The sequence below is a fragment of the Callospermophilus lateralis genome, chromosome 7, assembly GCF_048772815.1.
Source record: "Callospermophilus lateralis isolate mCalLat2 chromosome 7, mCalLat2.hap1, whole genome shotgun sequence".
NCBI lineage: Eukaryota > Metazoa > Chordata > Mammalia > Rodentia > Sciuridae > Callospermophilus > Callospermophilus lateralis.
In genome coordinates this window covers 58748828-58770222 of record NC_135311.1, presented here as the reverse complement: position 1 = coordinate 58770222, position 21395 = coordinate 58748828, and the positions used below count along the sequence as shown (strand labels likewise).

The 21395-nt window shown below is 34.1% G+C and overlaps 1 protein-coding gene across 1 annotated transcript in view; it reads right to left on the bottom strand.

Annotated features, from left to right (window-relative positions):
- Dpyd (dihydropyrimidine dehydrogenase) overlaps window positions 1–21395 on the bottom strand; it is a 798303-nt gene that overhangs the window by 741406 nt on the left and 35502 nt on the right. Inside the window, exon 2 of the mRNA XM_076863439.1 lies at window positions 20242–20352. Within this exon, the coding sequence (XP_076719554.1) occupies window positions 20242–20352 (111 nt within the window). The remainder of the gene's footprint in view (window positions 1–20241; window positions 20353–21395) is intronic.

Here is a 21395-nt window from a genome sequence, read left to right as displayed (position 1 = left end):
CCACGGAAAACTTCCTTACTTGAGACTGGAACAAATCCTCAAAAAGTATTTCCAAAAGTACATCTAAAATAAATCTTTATTTTCCATTTACTCTCCTAACACATTGCCATAGCCTTTGAAGTGAAAAACTTTTGGGTCAGTCAGGAGATGCCACAAGCTCAAGTATAGTAATCATTCATGTTGTGACCTTCAGTACAATTTCAAAAATGGAGCTTCCCAGTTGACCTTCTGAAAATGGGTAGGGTGGGACGGTAGATATTGAAGGATATAAAGTGATACATTTGTTATAGTGACACAAATCACTGAAACTTTTTAGCGTCACTCAAAATTTATCACACTTACAAATATACTGGAATATGATTTGGATAGGTTCTTCTGATAAGGTTTTGATCTTAATCATTTGAAATATATCTCAGTGTAAAGTTTTTTGTAATAAATCCCTAGCTACCTATTGTCTTTTGTATGTGATACTTTCTGTATTTCAGTCAATTATTGAGAAATTTGCATTTGTGTTGACTTATAATTACATGAATATGTAAATATTCACTTCCATCTTCTTGTTGATATCAATTATACTTATATGACATAAAAATATAATTAACTCATGCAGGAGGCCCCATAAAGATACCACCAAATGCTCCCTTGTATATCAGTGTGGCAGGCAAATACTGTCAAAGTCTGTATGTGTCATGATGTTCTCCCCCCCAAAAAAGAGAGAGAGAAAAGAAATTTAAAAGTTTGAGAGGTACTACATGAGAGGTTTTCATGATTTGTAATACTGGGTGAACTGCATATCATTACAGTAAAATCAGTGTACTTTCATTAGCTAGATCAATGTTTGTGAAATTTTAACCTGTAAATCATATTATAAAGTATTCCCCCAAGAATCCCACAATTTTATAAAATGTCCAGGTCTGTAATGAATTAGAATAAGAAACATTATTAATGATTTCATTTGGGAACCATGGAATATATATAATAGGCTCTTCTTATCTTCTTAACAGCTTTCATACAAAGCAGTTCCAGATTAAATAAAAATCTCTCATTTAAAGTCCTATGTTACAAATTATCTGTTATCTTTCTTCTTGTAACCTAAAACAGTATTCTTTGTCAAAAGTTCAGAATATGACTACATTATATCATTTTACTTATAGAACTTAAGAATCATTTTGAACAAATGGTCAGATGGTAAAAGTGAGGAATTCTCCTACAAACCTCTTGACTGAGTCCACTAAGGGTTAAACATTCTTTTGGGGTTTTTTTGTATTGGGGATTGAACCAGAGGCTCTTAACTTCTGAGCCACATTCTCTGCACTTATTTGAATTTTATTTTCAGACAAGAGTCTCCTGAGTTGCTTAGGGCCTCAATAAGTTGCTGAGGCGGACCTTGAACTCATAATCCTCTGCCTCAAACTCCAGAGCTGATGGGATTACAGGTACTACTGCCCTCAAGAAGCCCCCAGGACAATCCAGGTCACCCCAGTTGGCATGACCACCACACACACACACACACACACACACACACACACACACACACTTCTTTACCCACTCATTCACTGATGAATAATTAGGTTGATTCTATATCTTGTCTATTGTGAATAATGCTACAATGAACATAGGAATATAAATATCTCTTCTATATACTGACTTTATATCATTTGAATTTTTTAGTTAAAAGTTATTTAACATTTAGATATTAATCAAAATCATTTTTCTATTTAATTACATAATTTTATTGTAACATTTTGATTTACTTTAGATAAAATTAATTTTAAATTAATGAAAATAATTTGTAATTTTTAAAAATTTGCTTCATTTACATTTTTCAAAGAAAATACAATTTTTTTCCATTTTAAATAAATTATATTTTAATCCCTGAACAGATTTTTGTTACCAGAACAAAAGGAAAAATGAAGAATTACATAACAACCTCAGTTACCACAACTAATTTGTGATTCTACTGAAATGAAGGCAATAACAAATAAATCCCTTAATATAAATATGCAATAATTTATTAACATGTTTACTATTCATCTAAGCAACAAGAGCTCATTGATAATTTAGACCTGTAAAAAGACCATATTTTTCAATTCTGTCATTATAAAATATATTTATTAAAGTAGGATGATAGAATATTACTTAATACTTTTGTTTTATAAAGTTTTTAATACTTAGACATATGACATGTGGGCCTTTATTTATACTCTTGCTTGAGCTGAACAAAATGCCCAAGCAAAGGTGATAGTTGGTGAGCCAATATATGGTCCTGAAGGTTGTACACTTCATCCTAAGAGAAGTGGCCTGATCACCATGGAAATGGACCTCCCTTGAAGCAGAGAAGGTGAGAACTTGTCCTATCCTGTGTATATTTTGAAGGGCACACTAACTATTAACAGATTTTATTTGATGTATGAGAGAAAATGAGAAATCAATGATTCAATATTTTTGGCTAGAAAAATTAAATAGATAAAATTTCCTATTTGGCTATTTACAAAAGCAAAATGAAACAAAAGAAACAAACAAAAGTTTAGGTAACAAAAAAAAAAAAAAAGACTGAAGCTTTCTATGCATTTCTTCCTGAATGGCATAATAGAACAATAATGCCTACCCTACTTCACCAAAGTGAGAAGATGAATGTCAAATGTTTTGAGGCCCTTGGTGGAAGGCATTCTATAAATGCAAGGTAGAATTACTATCTTGATATTACATTTCTGATACTTTTCAATGAGTTCCTTACAGCAGATATTCTAAGTACCTTTCTCAGGTCAGAACTGTGCTAACACACAGAATGGGAGACCTAATGGGAATATGACCATGGAACACTGAAATACCATAAAAACCTCAATTTAAAAAAAAAAAAAAAAAAAACAATCTTCCGCCAACCATACTATTTTCAGCATATCAGCACTATTTTCAGCATTACAGAATCTCTTGACTCACACAATTAAAACATGCTTTTCCTAATTTTTTTTTACATTTTAACTAATAATTTATTTCTTTTAAACTAACTCTTAGCAATAATTTTCCATCAGACATGTCAACCCTCCATTATTGAGAATTAAGTTTCTCTGGAAAAGTAAAAATAAATTCTTTTGAATTTGGGGAAAAACCAGTAACACTTGATTGTATCTTGGTAATGAAAACATCAACTATAAAAACAAATGGGTAAACCTAGCAACTGTTTCTGCCTTGTTTCAGTTTAATGTAAAAAAAAAAAAAAAAAAAAAAAAAAAAAAAAAAAAAAAAACTCAAACATCTAATTTCTTCTTGCAAAAATGAAAATACATTTTATACACTCTGAATTGTGCTAAGACATGAAGATATCTAACTTCCCCTCCTAGTGTTAATACTTCACTTAATATCTGCATGACTTGAACAAAGAATTTAATCATTCTAATTCTCTGTGGGTTTCTTTTTAAACAAGGATAACACTAGTACAAAACTCACTGAATCATAAAAATTAAAGAAGCTTTGTTTAATTTTGTTGTTTAAACGGGTGTAGTCACCAGGCATGGTGAAACATGCCTATAATTCTGAGGTCTGGGCAACTTGGTGAGGGCTTAAGCAACTTAGCAAGATTCTGACTCAAAGTAAAAATAAATAGAACTAAAAATGGGGCTGAGGTTGTGGCTCAGTGGTAGAGCACTCGCCTAGCACATCCGAGGCATTGTGTTCAATCCTCAGCACCACATAAAAATAAATAAATAAAATAAAGATAATGTGTCTGATTATAACTAAAAAAAAAAAAAAATGGATAATGTAAGGATATATGTAGCTCAGTGGTAAATACCCAGTACAAGAAATTCAGAGAGAGAGAGAGAGAATTCAAGTGATGCCCAAGGTTAACTAAAAGAAGGATAAAAGCTTGGCATCTCTTTGTCCCATCTCTCTCTTTTATTAACCTAAACTTTGGGTTCTATTCCTGCTCAACTCTGTACACAGGCATGTTAGTTATTTAAGGAGTGCTCATCCACAGCAGGTAATCCACACCTTCAAGGCTGACAACATGGAGATAAGTGTAAACTAAGGTATTTTCAAGATTTTCAGGGACATTCAACTGCCAGCTTTTACCATGTTCTGTTCCAGAACCTTTGGAGTGGCACCTAGAAGTCTTCAGTCATTACCCTAAACCCTCCAGGAATAACAGTCTTACAGGCAGATTGCCCATGATGAGACTGCTCTCTCGCTAATCAGGATCAAGTCTCATGGGAAGCAAACTGCTCACTCCCAGGATCACAATTTGGATAGATAAACACCTGAGAAGAAAATGAAGATTCCCCCCTCAAGTGGTAAAGACTTCTTCAGAGCCACCTTACAAAACCAGAACTAAGATCACTTGCCTTCCCAATACAGCCATATTGATTAAAGTTCCTCTCCTATTTTTCACCATTACTATTTCTATTTGGTTTTGGGGCAAGTGGCCAGATCTGATTTCTTAGAACCCCATCTGGCAACATTTTGAGCTAAAGAGAGTTATGAAGTAGCAAATGCAAAAATTGGTCTTTTCCCTCCCACAATTTGCTTAGAAGTATGTAAATTTCCATTTGTGAAAGTGTTCCTCTCTCCTCTCCAAAACTAAGAAAACAATCATTACCACTAGAAATGGAAAGTCAGTACCAAGCTAGATCTGCACAAATCAACCTTACTTTCCATCATCATCCCATATATTTATCTTCTGTTTATTACCCCTTTTTGTTTGTGTTGTAATTCCTTACAATTTATTAGCTTTTGTTAAAATAGTATACAAGCCTCTGATTCTAACCACTTCTTTAGGTCTTCATTACTTTACTATGAAGGCTTCTCTGCACACAAATTGAAATATTAACAGCATATAAACTTCATATGCCTTTTTTATGTTAATCTCTCATCAGTTTTTCACCCTAGTCATATAACATAATATGTATATAGTTATCGATATTTGGATGAAACTATATCTTTAAATATTAATGTTGAAATTTTAAGCATTGTTCCAAACTGCAAATGTTGAATAAACAGTAACATTTTTAGGATTACATGAATGTTCTGGGAAACAAGTTAGGAAACCTAAATGGATATGAGAAATTCTGAGAGAAAAGAGATTCTACTCTGACTAAAGACTATTAAATTAAAGCTTAACCATGCAAATAGGGTATAAACATGTTTTTATTATTATTAAAGCACTCAAGATAGCACTAAAATTACACTGGTTTAAAGGAAACAAAAGTATGTATGCAATGTAGTTAAGATGTACAGATTGTGATTAGGTTATATTAAAACCCAAGTATTTCAAAATTCATAAACTTCAATAATGGAGAGTTAGGATAGCAGAGTTCATATTCAGTTGTAAGTACATGACTGCAGAAAGTCTTTTTCATACTATTTCTCTATGGTCCCTGAATTTACAGTAGTGCATGCAACACTAGTTTAGTGCATACACAGCATATACTGCATCCCCTCTAAAAGAAAAGATTCTCAATTCCTAATCATTTCAATAGGCTCTAATGTAATATTTCCTACTTTGGAAATCACGGGCACTTTATTTAAGGAAATCAGTCTGGCCAAGTAAGCTCTGTGTAGTGCAGCCTGCACAGACGTCAGTTCAAAGGATCAGATGTCAAAGTGCTCCCTCTAATGTCCCTTAATCATCACTCCGATTAGTGCTTGAATAGGACTGTGATTAAAAACGCTGCTCCATTGTCTACCTATTCAGGCGTCTAGCATCCTACATGGGTTCCACCGATTAGTGTCTGAATAGGAGACCGATTAGAAAGACAGCTGCCATTGTATGTCCATTCTGGAAAACAGCAAAACTCGCATATTTATTTGCTATGAGCACCAAATAAATGTTTTGCAAAGGTAAAATATACCATTAGGCTCTACAGACAATTTAGCTGATTTCTTTTGTTCAGAGCACTCTATTTTCCCATATGCCAAGATATTTCTTATTTGCAAATACAGTAATATGCTTCATTAATATCTTTTAAAATATACATATTCTGTTTTTGTAGACATAGTCTTAACACACATCTGCTTTATTATATAGTACTTATTGACCTACAATACATCATACAATTCCAGTTTAATATTTGTGATTATGCAAAGAATTTCTGTGTAAACAAATCAAATCAATTTGGTTCCAGATCTTTTGGATTCCATCTCAATATTCTTGAATGTCACACAGTCTATACGAACAACTTCTTCTCCCAAGAGAAATCTCCAGGTAGACATTGAGAGTAAATATTTCATCCAAGAGAAGCACATTTCAGGTTAGCACTTAGTAGCCCTTCAGTAAGACAGGCTCAACCACAGCAGAATTCCCTGAAACAATACAGAATTCCAGCCCATGATGACAAATGGCCAAGATCAGGGCATCACACTGAGGCTTTATGGAGAAGGCAGAAGGATAGCAAAGTATCACATGAAAATAATTCACTTATGCCTATGAGGCAGTGCTCGAAAAAAACTAGTGGTTCTCTCTCTCTCTCTCTTTCTTTCTCTCTCTCCCTCTCTCCATCTCTGCATGTGTGTATATGTGTATGTGTGCGTGTGTATTTACGTATGTATGTGAGCTCACTACTCCCTGCTGGCCTCCCTCAGACTCTGCAAAGTCAGCCACATGGTACTAGAATCATTTCATGCCTTTTTGTTCAATATACTCCCTTATAGGTCTTCCCAATAAATATTTTCCACTCTGGTGGAAATACATGTTTTCTCCTCTTCCTTTTCCTTTCTTCATCTTTTTTTAAGAGCGTTGATTAAAGTTGCTGAGGCTGTCTTTGAACTTTTGATACTCCTGCCTCAGCTTGGGAGGCATGCGCCACTGGGCCCAGCACTTCATCTTTATTTTGAACTTAAATTCTGCTTCCTTGAGGAGACCACTCTTGAATCCTGAGATGAGGTTACATACTTCAGCCGGACTGACAAGACCTGATTATGAACTCCAGTTTAATGCCTGTGTGAGTAACTGTAAGTTGTCAGGGCAACATCAGTCTTTCTCCTTTACCATTTATCACAATGGCTAGTACATATTAGGTATTAGGTATTTGGTAATTAATTGTTTTTACAATTCAGATTCAAATCAATTCTTATAGTGTGTCCACTTTTTACAAAAGTAGAATAATTTATCTGTAGTGGTGTCACAAGAATATCAGAAAGCATGATGCAATAAATTAATTTCTGAGTTCATTGCTAGAGAAACAACTTCTTTTGAGCAATTGAATTAATGCTGCAAAATATTCAAGAGATGCTCTTCAAAGTTCAAACTTGATATATTGACAATAGAAACCAATCAATGACTTATTTTAATTGCTGCTTCAGGGAATACTTCTTTATTCTTAAACGAGTCTAGGTGGATGTTAGTCAATAAGACTGACTACACACAAAAAAATTTTTTTTCAAAAGGAAAATAAGATAAATTTTCATATATGTGTAAACTATTTGTACAGCTAGTAGTGCTAGCTCTATCAACTATATGTGTGTGTGAATAGACAGTAACATTTTTAGGATTACATGAATGTTCTGGGAAACAAGTCAGGAAACCTAAATGACACTAGATAATTAATTTGTCTTCTCTAAAGCTTCATACAATATTCCCCATTAATAAACAGCAGTAATAATTATAATTAGTAAAATAACAATAATAATTCTCATTCACCAGAATGTAATTTCTTAAGAATATAGTTGTAGTCTTATCACCAAAAACAGTGTCTGGCATACACCAAAAATTTAATATCTGTTCCATTCAATCAGTTATTATTTACTGAGTCCTTAAGATATGCCTAGCACTGATCCAGGTATTGAAGATACAGCTGTAAACAAAATAGGTCTCACAGAACTTCTATTAGGAAGAAACTAAACATATAAGTAAAATGTAAAACTGTACATTAGATGACAATTGTTCTGTGAAGTAATTAAAAAAGAAGAAGAAGAAGAAGTACTAGTAGTAATAGTAGTAAATACATGAGATAGAATTTGCTACTCAGAGTTTTTGGTCAGTAGGTTTAATTATCGTTGTAAAGAGGTGAGCTCAGGGTGTCACCTTCATGGTCTTCACCATCTTCACTATGGCCATTTTCAGAGTATGGCATTGTGTCACACAGCAGAATCCTGCCTCACAAGTAGTTCCTAAATCTTAAAACATCAAAAAAAGTAATAAACTGTATTTATTTCTTAGAGTAGGGATGGAAAAAAAACAAGACATTTTCTAAATTAGGCATTTTTTATCAGACATACCAACACACATTGTGTATAAATATGTCATAAATTCATTAAAAAGGAGAAGTATAAGTATTTATAGATCATGAACATTTATGCCACTTATGCTTGTGAAATTTACTAGCAGAATTCAGTACATGTAGGGTTTGTCTCAAATCAAAATGACACAAGCAAACAGATCTTTGTCTATTCAAATGTTTATCATTTTTGAGTTAAATTAATTCAGAGAAAGGACTATAAAATATTTGAGGAATCTTAAAAATAATGCTATTCATACTCTCAGAAAAATTCCTTATTTATTTTGGAAGTAGGAAGAGGAAATTATTCTGTCTAAATTAAACTATAATTTGTAATTAGTATGATCATTGTTCACAGATGTCCTTTTGTTTTTAATAGATTGCCTTTTCAGTATTTCTAGTTCTATGACACACACTCACATCTACCTATAACATCAACAATTGACAAATATTTACTTTAATCAAAATATTTTCTGCACTCTCTTAATATATGCTTTATTTTATAGAACCAAAACCGACACAGATTGTAAGAAACATCATTTTTTATATACTACCCCAAAACAGTAAAAAAAAAAAAAAGTTTTTTGAATTAAACTGATAAAATGCTTTCCTATCACATCAACTGTAAAATGAATCTTAATTTTTAATACTAGAAATGTTTAACTGGGATAAAATGTGCATCCTAGAATTGATGTGATAAATATGACAAGTTCCATAATACTGTACTAACTTGTGTCCATGCAAAAAAAATCAAATGACATACAATAGGAAATACATGTATCTCACAATTTTAAATTTCAGTCTTCTTTTTCACTATATTAGATAAAATACAGCACTGTTGATAATTTTAGGGTCAAGAATATTCCCAAAGTTTTTTTGCCTAAGTGACAATGTAATTAGTGAACTACCAACACAGCGGAAGCAAAGACAGGTAGGAATAAGCTTGAATAATTCAGCTTCAGACATAGTGATACTAAAGAGACCAACACAACATCTAGGTGGAACTATCTTAATAAGAATCTTGACAAAAACAGGATCTTAGAGGGAGATACTAGTTTAGCTGTCCACAGGTACAGGATGGTCACTGAAACTATGGCAGTACATGAAATTTTCAAAAGAGGCATAACTGAGATTACTTAATGTTACCCTTTTGAAATCAATAGACTTTAAAACTTCTACCAAAAGTGTACTCACAGATGAGGTTTACCCCTGTTTGAAAATAAATACTATTTATGTTTCAGAATTTATACAGTGAACACCACACCTCAACTTCAAAATGGCATGTTCTACATAGGTCTAAATGACTACAGGCAAGGTTTTAGACTTGGTATTCCTGTTTTTATTCTGATGGCAGGTTATGGAGATAGTAACACGTAACTTTTTTCTTATGCTGAAATTTTAAACTTGCATTTTCTTTAAATGTCAATCCTAATACACACAAAAAACTTAATTATCAAATTTATAAGTAGTAACTTCTATCATTTGTTCAAGGTAAGGAAGACACTGCCAATCAATGATCACTTAACATGCACTTATTCAAAACAAATACTCATTATTCAAATTAATTGCAATGGTCTCAAAAAATGCAGTGGAATAATAAATTTTTAAATGTAAGCAGTAAAACCATTCCAGGTCAATGGCTCCAAAACCTTTACTAACGCATACCTGTGGTAAGGTTAATGGAAAGTTAATGTGATGGCAAGGGAGGCCCAAGCAGCAAGCCTATATAGTTCTACAGCCACCGGTGCCACTCAAACTCATCTGGGTTCCTAGTGCAGTTTGTCAATTGCTTCTCAAGATGAAATGTTCATGGACACATTCCTGGGTCCTCAGGCTGTATGGTACCCCCAAAATACTATGATTTGCAATCATTTTTAGAGTCAGTAATAAAGTGAGGAGAGATACCTATGGCACAAAACTTAAATCAGCACTGCATGTCAGGGTCATGCAAAGACTGAGCTTCCCAACATGGGGTTCCCAAGGTCTTCCCTACCAGGATCATTCTTTCTATAATAAATACCTCCTACTCCAAATAGGAACTTACACTGCTGTCTCCCCATACCACAACAGCCCCCATCAGAGAACTTGCTCAAAGGAGGACAGGAGATTATCATCAGGCCTGTAAAATCAAACTCAAAATCAGACTTTATTGATTAGAGGTAGTTTTACTACAATCCCTCTCATTCCTCTCAGAAATTTACTCCTATTAGGCAATGAGATCATTGGGTTTTCTTTTCCTAAAGAAAGGATCCAACTACAAAAAAGAGTATTTCTCCTAGGCTTAGGATTTCATGTCAAGGTTTCAGAGAGTGAAAATGTGACAGTGGGTGATTGACAGTGAATTCAGAAGGAAATATGTAATGAGATTTAAAGCAATTTTTCCACTTTTAATCTTCCCACTTAGAATATATCATACAGTACTAACTAGACAATATATGACATGAAAAAAATATTTAAGGATAGAGAGACAAGAAAGGATCAAAATGTGACAGAAGGGGGGCTGGGGATGTGGCTCAAGTGGTAGCGCGCTCGCCTGGCATGCGTGCGGCCCGGGTTCGATTCTCAGCACCACGTACAAACAAAGATGTTGTGTCCGCCAATAACTAAAAAATAAAATATCAAAAAATTCTCTCTCTCTCTCTCCTCTCTCACTCTCTCTTTAAAAAAAAAAAAAATGTGACAGAAGGACCCAGAGACAATGGTGAATCCTGGAGAAACAGATCAGTGCCAGCTTCTTAATGTGTTCATAGAAGCAAATAAGCCAGATGTGTAGAAATCACACAATGGAGAATCTGTGACTCACTAAGTAGTTGAACCCTGAGGGAGATGACTAAACCACGAAGTTTCTTGAGGTTCCGTGTTGAGCAGAACATCAGAATGATCATCATATGCTCAAAGTGCCTTCAAAGTGACAGAGAGGTGGAGGCCAGAAAAGATTCTACTAAATGGGAATGAAGAACACCTCCAATGCCCCTATGATGGTTATTAGTGGAAAGAAAACATGAAGAATTAACTGCACCCATTACACCTATCACACTTGCCACAAAAGCTCCTTGATCTCAAATATCAACCCAGAGAAATGACAGATGGGTGGGGGTGAAAGGGAAGCAGAGAAATAAAAACTCTACAAGTGACAAGAGATGAGGTGTTCATTCCCAGAGACTGCTCAAAACAGAAATTAAGTTCAGTTAATGGGAAATATAAGAGATTGTATTATGTGCATGCCTGAGTTTCTAATCAGATAGTTGTATCTCTACAAAAAGACTGTATTTTTACCTATTGAAGAAAGTATTAAGTTGCAAAGAACCTTGGTTATTTGGGTCTTTTTTTTTTCCTCCAGAAACTCAGGCACTGAATCTATTTTTGGAAAAATACTATTGTAACAATCCAGAAAGCAAACTCAAGCTTGAGAAACTGTTTTAAAATATGGTGTAAGAACAGGAAATGTTAGAATAATGAATGCTTTCTTTCTGTGAACCTGGCTAAAAGTTCATTTAGTTTTGGAGCTTAAACATAGGAATCCATAATGTAGATTTGAGATACCAATTTTAGGACCTTTCTGTATTAAATTTGACAGAACCATGTAGCTGGCTCACTAAGAAGAGTGAATGAAACTAAGTAGTAACCTTATTAACTATATGGATTGTGGGGGAACCACCCCTCAGCTATTATAGATAGCATCTTGAACTGGACCTAGAACCAAGAAGGTTTTGAACTGGCATTGCACTGTGGCTCCTCCTACTCTGTGCAACACACATGATCACTGCCTTCCATCTGCTAGGAAGTCTTCTTTTTCATAGCCCCAGACTTGGGCATAACCCACTGGGCTTAGACAGCCCACCCCTGCCTTATTTGGTGAAGAATAGTCTATGGAAAAGCTTTTGTCTATCCCCCGCCCCATAAAAATAAACCAAACACAGGCTCATGCTCTCTCTCTCCTTCCAGTGTAGAAGCAGGACCATTAAGGTCTCAGAGCCCTCCCAACCTCGTTTTTCAAATTTATTTCTTAATCGTGTGATTTTTCACTGTATTTCTCAGCCAGCACATTTCACGCAAGGGAAACCCAAAATTCATAGCCCACGCGGGACACAGGAGCAAAGTACAGGAATCTAGAAGAATAAGAATCAAGGGTGGACTTCATCCCACATTGGCCATATAAATTTGAGAAGGAAAAATGGACTCACAAGACAAGGTAAACCTAAGGACAGTTTCCAAAAGCATAAAAATTAACTGCATTAGCCAGGCACTGTGGTACCTGCCTGTAGTCCCAGCAACTTGGGACTGGTAACTTATCAAGACCCTAAGCAGCTTAGTGAGACCATGTCACAAAATTTCTTGGGTTCAATCCCTAGTACTAAAATATTTTAAAAAACAACTGCATTAGGAATACATAAAATTATATGTTAGGAAAAACTAATATTAACCTTTTCTTTCTTGTGGGAACTCTCCCGCTGTGCTCTGGTCATTCTCATCTGACTTTTCCTGGTGCATCTTAGCCAAATTCTCATCTCCACTGCCCTTTCTAGGTTCAATGCCATGTTGAGCTGCATCAGAACTATGTCCTTATCGACCCATTAAATTTTTATTTATTTTTAATATTATTTATCTTGGTTACTGAGTCTTTTCATAGCCCCTTACATTTTAGACCTGAGGCTGATGTCAGATGCTATACCCTAATCCCAACACCAGCCCCCAAGTCTTGACCTCTGCCCTCTTCCCACTCTATATACTTGGAAATTCTACCCATAGGCATTTCATCATCCACATATATCCTGATGTTTCAAAACTCTGAATGTGTCTCTGCTGCATCACCAAGTTATGACTTTTGCCAAACAGGATGACCCAAAAGCACAAGAAGCTCAAAAGACCCAAAACTAAATTATTTCTTCCTCAACTTACCCATAAGCAAATAAATGCAAATGTAAAGTCCAAAGTCATACTCATTATACCTCCTAAAAAAATAAATTGCTACTTATTGTCTCTGATACATGCATACCTCTCCTAGTCTTTGTTATTTGTCTCCTAACTTGCTACAACAGTCTCAGAGTGTTGACTACCCATCTTTCTTGTTAATCATCTTGCATCCTGAGAGCCAAACTGATGCAGCCAAAGACAAATTTGGCTGACATATTAGTAATTAAATTTCCTACATTACTCTTCCTTTCAAAGAACTCTATTATTATTTGTTGATATTTCTGTTTTCTTCAGAAGAATGTGAGAACTTCTTGGTGAAGTCTATATGAGATTCACCTTTATTCCAATGCAATAAATGGCACAACACAAGGCCTATAGAGAACAGGTGACAAATGCAGAAACAAACTAGTGACCAAGAATGTGATACATATAAGAAAAAAAGATGTACCAAAACCTATACTTCACTTAGTTATTTTCACTGTCTTCAAGAAAAAGACCAACAATTTATTTTTATTTCATTATTTAAAGCATTCTCCTTAAACAGCTTTGATGCTTTATCACATGGACTTAATCTATACTTTCACCACTTGTCTGTGAAAAATGGACAGGTTTCCTAAGTTTTACTGAGCCCAGTTCCCTCATCTGTGAGTTTGAGATAAAATAAAATACTTCACAGGAAGCATTTAGAAATAAAACAATATATTGCAAAATTTTAATGTACACTATGTTTTATTTTTTTACCATGAGTACCCACTGTGTGTCATATATTTACAATAAACTTGCCAAAATTATTAAAAAATATGTCTAATTTGCTGAATTTAGCTGTCTTTCCTTTATATTTCACCCAGGAAACTTTTTCTAATTCATAACATTTTCCGGTCTTCAAAAATTGCTCATTGAAAATGAATGGAAAATATTTATGTAATTAGGATGGTTCAACATTTTCAAAAATGGCAAAAATAAACAGCAGTTATGAAACACCTGCTTAAAAGATACTGGAAGTAAATGCTTCGTGCTTCATTAACCAGTATAAACACATTTGCCAGTTTAAATCCCCTAATGAATTCAGAATTTCCAATTAGTACTAGAATGGTAGAAAACTGCCAAATGAAGAAATTTCTGGGCAAGAATTTCAAAATTATTATTCTTGGGTACTTCTACTGGTCAAAAAGATGTTACCTGCTAAGAAGTCAATAATTTATTTATTAAAATCAAATTTGCATCTATTTTAATAAACAATTGTTATTACCAATTTTGTGGACCACTGTAATATTTGAATAGTGTTCAATATAGTGCCTGAAATATGTATTTTTCAAGCACCGAAGAAATAAAAAGAAGGAAAGTAGGCAGGAAGAGAGAGAAAACTGTACAACACACACAGGCCTCAAGAAAATCTTCTCCGAGACTTCAAAGAAACCCACTCACAACCCTGATCCTCCTATGCAGAGTGATAAATCAGTTACTACCTGCATCAAACAGGCAGAACATAATAAAGACAAAGCAAAATTTTCTTTAAAAATCAAGCAAACAAAAGTAACTAAAGCTTTACATTCAAAGATCCAGAAAATGGGTAAAAATGTAACTCAATCTTCAGAAATGATGTAAGATTACTGGTTTCAAATATAACAACCATTATAACTTGCATTTTCCTTAACAATCTCATAATCTTAATTTGTCTTTTCTAAGAAGGAAAAGTGATACACTGAAAAGAACATACTAGTCCAGATGACCAGAATTTCAGATCTGCCTGCAACTAACTAATTAATTTTAGAGTTGAAGTAAATCATTTAGCATTTTCCAGCTTGATCTTAGTAAAATGAGAAAACAAATCTGAGTCATCCAAGTGACTCATGGTTAAAATCAAATGCAACACACATAGGTCTCTGGGAAATACAAAGCACTATCAAGTAAGAAAATATGTGATCCTTACATGTAATATATAAAAATAGGTAAAATAAGAGCTCTATTCATTTATTCATCTATCGATTTGCTCAACAGACACATAGTAAGCACCAGGCATTATTGAGAAGCTGGGAACACAATTAAAGAAATGAATATCAAATGAATAAAACAAAAAAATGCTTGCCCTACCAGACTTCATGTTCTAGTGGAAAAACACAATAAACAAACTGTGAATAAAAAGTAGTAATTAATGCTGAGAAGAAAAATTAAGCAAAGAAATCTAAGAAGAGCTATATAAAAAGGTAGGTTAGAGTTTTAAATAGTGCAACCAAAGGAAGGCCTTGCTGAGATTGTGCAAAGAAAATTGTGCAAAGGAAGCTATGCAAACCCTGAGTTGGCTGGAAAATCCTGGAAGGTTGTAAGCATATAATTTTTAAAAGGATTACTCATCTGGGTAAAGAATGTACTCCACTACAAAAGGTAGTTAAGTATAAAGATCATTTCAAGGCTACTGCAATAAAACCAGGTGAGAAATGGTGGTGGTGGCTTAGAAATGTTGGCGTTGGTGGAGGTGGTGAGAACATGTCAAATCCTGGATATATTGGAAGCCACAGCTGATTAGTTCATTAGTTATGGATAGTGAAAGAAATTTAAAAAAAAATCAAAGGCTTTAACCTTTTGGTCTAAGTGAAAGAATGGATAGGAAAAATTCCAAGAAATAGGTTTTGGAGGCAAGACACTAATTTGGGATTTTCAACATGTTAAATGTTTGAGATACTTATTACACATCTAAGAGGAGGTATTGAACAGGCATTTGGTTATAAAGCCCGAGATGGAAATGCAAGTTAAAGTTAGAAATGAAGGAGTAATTTGTCTAAAAATGGTATTAAACTTTAAGAGACAAAATAAGATCACCAATTAGTATTTCAAAAGAAGAAAGGGAAGAAAGATCAATTGAGATTTAAGCCATAGTTAGGAGTAAGATGAGGAATTATAAAAGAGTCAAGAAGGAGCAAGAAGAGGTGCCAATGAAGTACGAAGAAAACCAATGAGTCTAGTACACTGCAAGCCAGGTGAAGAAAAGACTTCAGGGTGAAGAGAGTGCTGCTGGTGAGGACTGTTGTGGTGTGAACTGATAAATACAATCAATAAGAGTGTAAGCTATAGGTTATAAATTAGTAAAAAATATAGATTATAATTATAAGTTTTTGATAAGTGAGATAAGACAATTATAAAGCAAGAACAGTCATAGACAGGCCTAAGATTCCATTTTGCTGCCTTCTATAAAAACTATGTTACAAGAGCTGTTTCTGAGAAACTGAAATGAAAGCTGTTTTCTTATAATATATTGTTTTCTGTACTTTATACCCCACAAAATGTACTCAACCCAGGATATAGTGGTCTTGGTGATCCAGGACTTTGAAGTACATTCTAGCCTCTGCTAACAACCTGCTGGAACTCAGGCTAAGGTTGTAAACCTGCTCAAACCCAAGATGCAATTGTCTTGAGTTGCTGTGCTAATTGCTCTCTTAGCTTCTATGATTGGCTTGCTTGCATGATACTAAGGAAAGTCCCTGAACTTTAGTTTTTGTCCTTAAATTCCCAAGACACAGGCCAGGAAATTGCTGTTCTCCAACACAGCTTCATTCTCTGTGGGTGGGTGAAAGTCCCTGGCCAGATAAATAAAGCTCTCTTTGATTTGAATTCAGACTTACAGTGTTTTCTGAAGCAGCTCCCCTTAACAAGGACCAGAATGACAATTTTAGGAATCTGAAGTTCATTTTGCATAGAACCAAAATTCAAGAGAGATTTGGGTATACATACTTACTGAGCAAGTGTTGGAAAATCCATAGAGGAGGGGTAAAGCAAGTTAAAAGGGAGGGAAGGCTGAGCCAAGTTCAGTGTCAATGCCAGATCCACAGAGCTGGGGCACAGCTACACACAGCAGTGTTCCCTTCCTTGAGGCAAGAGTGGTGGTCACTTTCAACTATGTGTGCCTCCTATAGATTTCTTTGGGCTTCACCCAGGTTTTTAAATCTGTAACTTTATATCTTGTCAAATTTGGGAGGCTTCTAGCCATTATTTCTTTTTTCATCCCTGCCCTCCTCTCCTTCAGGTAGTGGAGGAAACTAGGCGTCTCTCCAATGACTGGTGCTCAGCTAACCAGTGGAGATGAAAGTCCTGTTCCCTATTCTGCTTGTGAAACCACTACAGTAGGGGTGTGGGGCATCCCATTATCTCATTAATAGAAGTCTGGGTTCCCAACTCGCCTTCATTAGCATATCAGGGAAGGACCAGATTTTTTTGTTGTTGTTAGGATTTGGCTGGAGCAGAGCAGTTCCTTGGTTCCTACCTAAGAGTTTTCTATTTTACTTATCTGATCCTTTCCTGGTTCTTTGAGTAGAAAGAGCAGTTTTTTACTGGGGCTACTACATGTGTATACCTGTTAGCATTTCCAGGCTTCCAAATTCTTTGCTCTGAATATATGTGGAAAATAGAAAATTCAAGGACTTGATTTCTTCAGTTCCTGTACCCCTGACTCATCTGCGTTCTACCTTTCAAAATCATTTTATGATTTACCTACAAAGCATTTTCAATTTAGATTATTGTAAGACACAAGAACCAAAACTCCTAAATTAAAAAATAAGTATCTTTTGGTGATAATTTCATTCAATTCTTTATTCAAGCATAAGGAGGATAATAATAAAAGTGAAAGGAAGAACATTCATTAAGTGCACTGAGGTCAACTTCGAACCTTAGCTTCATATTTTCCCTTTGGGAATGAACCTCACTACTTTGTCAATAGACTTTATATGTCCACAGTAATTAATATGATGTTACCAAATGAGATTATTATTTTGCCATATATTTAAACCTTTCATTTTATTTTTCAACTAACAGTTACTCATTGTAGAAAATATGAAATGTACAGAAATGCCAAGATAGCAGAGATCATCACTGTTAATATTCTGGTATATTTTCTTTATTCTGTGTGAATTAATGCCAAGACATGGGTGTGTAGAAGTGCACACAATCACTACTGAATACAGTGATGCCTCATGCCTTTACCATGCAATGTATATTTGAGCTTTTATCCAGATTATTAACCATTTAAAAAATAACTGGAATGGTTGCACAATTTACCAGCAAATGGATCTGCTCAAATTTACCAAGACCCAGTGGATGGAACTCAGTATATTTTCCCCTACAATTTTCTCTACTGAATAAAAAATGGCTCAGATAATCCTCTTTCAACTCAAATTAATTTTCACCTACATTCCTAGTTCTTTCCTTCAGATTTATTACTATAAGATGAATTACTAGGTGTGTTTGATAACTTAAAGATATTTTTATTGGCTCAAATCTATCCCTCCAAAATGCATATGTTGAAATCCGAACCCCTCAGTACCTTGAAATGTGGCTGTATTTGGAGACAGTCTTTAAAGAATTAATTTAAGTAAACTGAGGTCATTTGGATAGATACTAATCAAATATAACTAGTATCATTATAAGCAGAGGAAATTTAGACACAGGCACACTCAGAGGGAAGACTGTGAAAATACAAGGAGAAGATGCCTCCACACTTCCAGGAAAGAGCCTCTAGAACAAATCAACACTTTGATCTCAGACTCCTAGTCCCCAAAATAGTAAAAATAAATTTGCATTCTTTAAACCACCTAAACTGTGGTACCTTGTTAGCATCCCTAGCAACTAACAAAGGTATTAATGAACATTATCAAAAATACTGTCATATACTTTACTAAAAATATGTGTCAATACATGTTTAATAGAGAAGACCTATCTCACTGTACTTTCACCAATATTTTTTTAAATATAAGAGAGTTAATTTGTAGGATCATATTATAGAATAAAAATAATCTCCATGAAATAATCTAACAACAGTAACCATCAGAATAGAGGAAACCTTTTTTTTCTGAATAGAACTCTTATCATAGTTTGATAGCCTATGAAAGAGAGGCCTCAAGAAAGTTATCTAATTTCTCTGGATCAAGGTCTCACACATTTAAAAATGAGACTGAAACTTGGTGCTCTTCAAGAAATATTTGAAAATTACATGGTTCTTTTCTGAATGCAGTTCAATCATTCAGATCTTTTTGCAAGGACGTGGTACATAGTCAGCCTATCACCTGATCTAGTTCAGACCATATCAGTGTCCTTCCAAAGACCTGTACTAGAAACTTGGAGGCAAAACTCATAGATGTAGAACAAGGAAAACTGAATTCCAAATCCAGGTCTGCTATTAAGTGGCTATAAGGTCTTCTTATGCCATATGCAATATTGTCTCTCTGTGTTTTTATTTCTTTGTTGCTTTCAAAAACTTTGCTGGGTTGCCAGTGATAGAAAAATTTAAAAGTAGTTAAATACACACACACACACACACACACACACACACACACACACGTGAGCACACATCCTCAATTCCCATCCTTAGAATGTAGAGGGAGAAAAACAACACTAAAATCATGAATATTACAGGACATTATACACAAAGTACCAAAAGAGTCAATGTCAAGTAAGCTCATAATATTAATGGATTCCCTAATTATTTTGGAAAAATCAATTGTGTGGAAATAGAGTAAAAAGGAAACTTCTTTCCAAATTTAAAGACTTACATATCCCTCAGATAGTATTTTAAATGTTGCCTACAAGGTTGTCCTTATAACACTTATGACCTCACAGTACCAGCTCTGTGGATAACTTCATAGGCTCAGTCAAATAAAGTTCTAGCCATCAAAAACCTCAGAGTAATTCTTTTTTGCTCCTACACCTCACCTGAGAATATTATTTGTTTATACTGAACATTTTAAAGTTCATAAATTTCACAAGAGGTCATTTTCAAACAGTTTGTAGATGCCTACAACCACCATCAGTTAGACTATATCTAAAAGAGAAACTCTCATATCATTGTTTTATTGCACAAAACAATTTTTAAACAAATTTTAAGGATTTTCAGGAAAAGAAAATTTTGCATCAAACTAAATTCATATAATTTAAGTGTTTCAGAAGATTTTTTAAAAAACAGAATTAAAGTTTTTATAATATTCAAATATAAAATATGTAATATATGAAAAAAAATCACAGTTGTACTTTACACATATTTAACTGTATTTCTAAGTATATGTAAAATCCTTGTCTTAGAATGTGTAGAACGAGAAAATTTTCAGCAGGAAATCATGTTATCAGTTGTACTTACAAAACAGTTCTTATCAGGGTTTCTCTTCCAATGCTTCTTGTCTAATTTCTTGGCCGAAGTGGAACGCAGAGTTGCATGATTTTGTATCCGAGGATTTAAAGCCAGGATACTCTGAAGACAGCATAAATAATAAATAATAATATGTAAATATGTTGGCATTAAAAAATCAGAATTTTATTTAGGAATCATCCTATCCCCTCCTAAAGAAAGGTTCAACTAGGATATAAAATTTATGATATGTGAGAGAGAGAGAGAGAGAACAGATTACATGAGGTCTAAACAAATTAGATCCAAAATTAGCAAGAGGGTTTAAAAAATAAATAAAACTGAGAACTCTTGTACTTTGCTTAACAAAAAAGGAACTACATGGGGAAATCCCAATAAAACAGAAATTATTTGGAAAAAAGTGAAAAGGAAAAAATTGTTTTTTGGAGAAAAACTAACAAAGAAAATAATATTACTGGCATGAATTGATCCAAAGCTCAAAATACACCCAAAACATGACATGTCACCTCAAATAATTGTCTTACCTAATGTTAAAATGGTAACATTAAATGTCAGTGTTACCTAATCTGGACAAAATTAGAGTGGAGTGATTCCTACTATACTTTCTAATAATTCTCCAAAAGGAACTCTTGGCAAAATAATAATAATAATTATTATTATTCAGGAAAAATAAACCAATAAATATTAACAACTACTACAAAATCATAATTCTGCCACAGGAAAAGAACTATTGATGACAAATGTTTAATTCAATTAACATTTCCCCAACAACTTTCAGCATTTTTACATGTTAAACACCAATATGAAATACCTGAAGAAAATCCTGGAGAAAAGATACAGAAGAGACATAGAGGTTTTCAGTAGCTGAAAAGTTTTCATATGGAAAAGGAATTTAATTATTTTGAATTAGTGGAGAATGAAGAATCAAGTTTGTAGATATTTAAGGAGGGAGATTTAGATTCAAATATTCAAAAAAAATATCAGCTAAGATTGCATTAGAAGTCACACTAACTTTATTGCAGTCATTTAAAACAATGCGCATCTCAAAAGTCTTGTTCTTCCCAGGAAAATTTCCCTGACTAATCCAAATCTGATTCTGGGACTAGGGATGTGGCTCAGTGTTAGAGCACTTGCCTAATATATGCAAG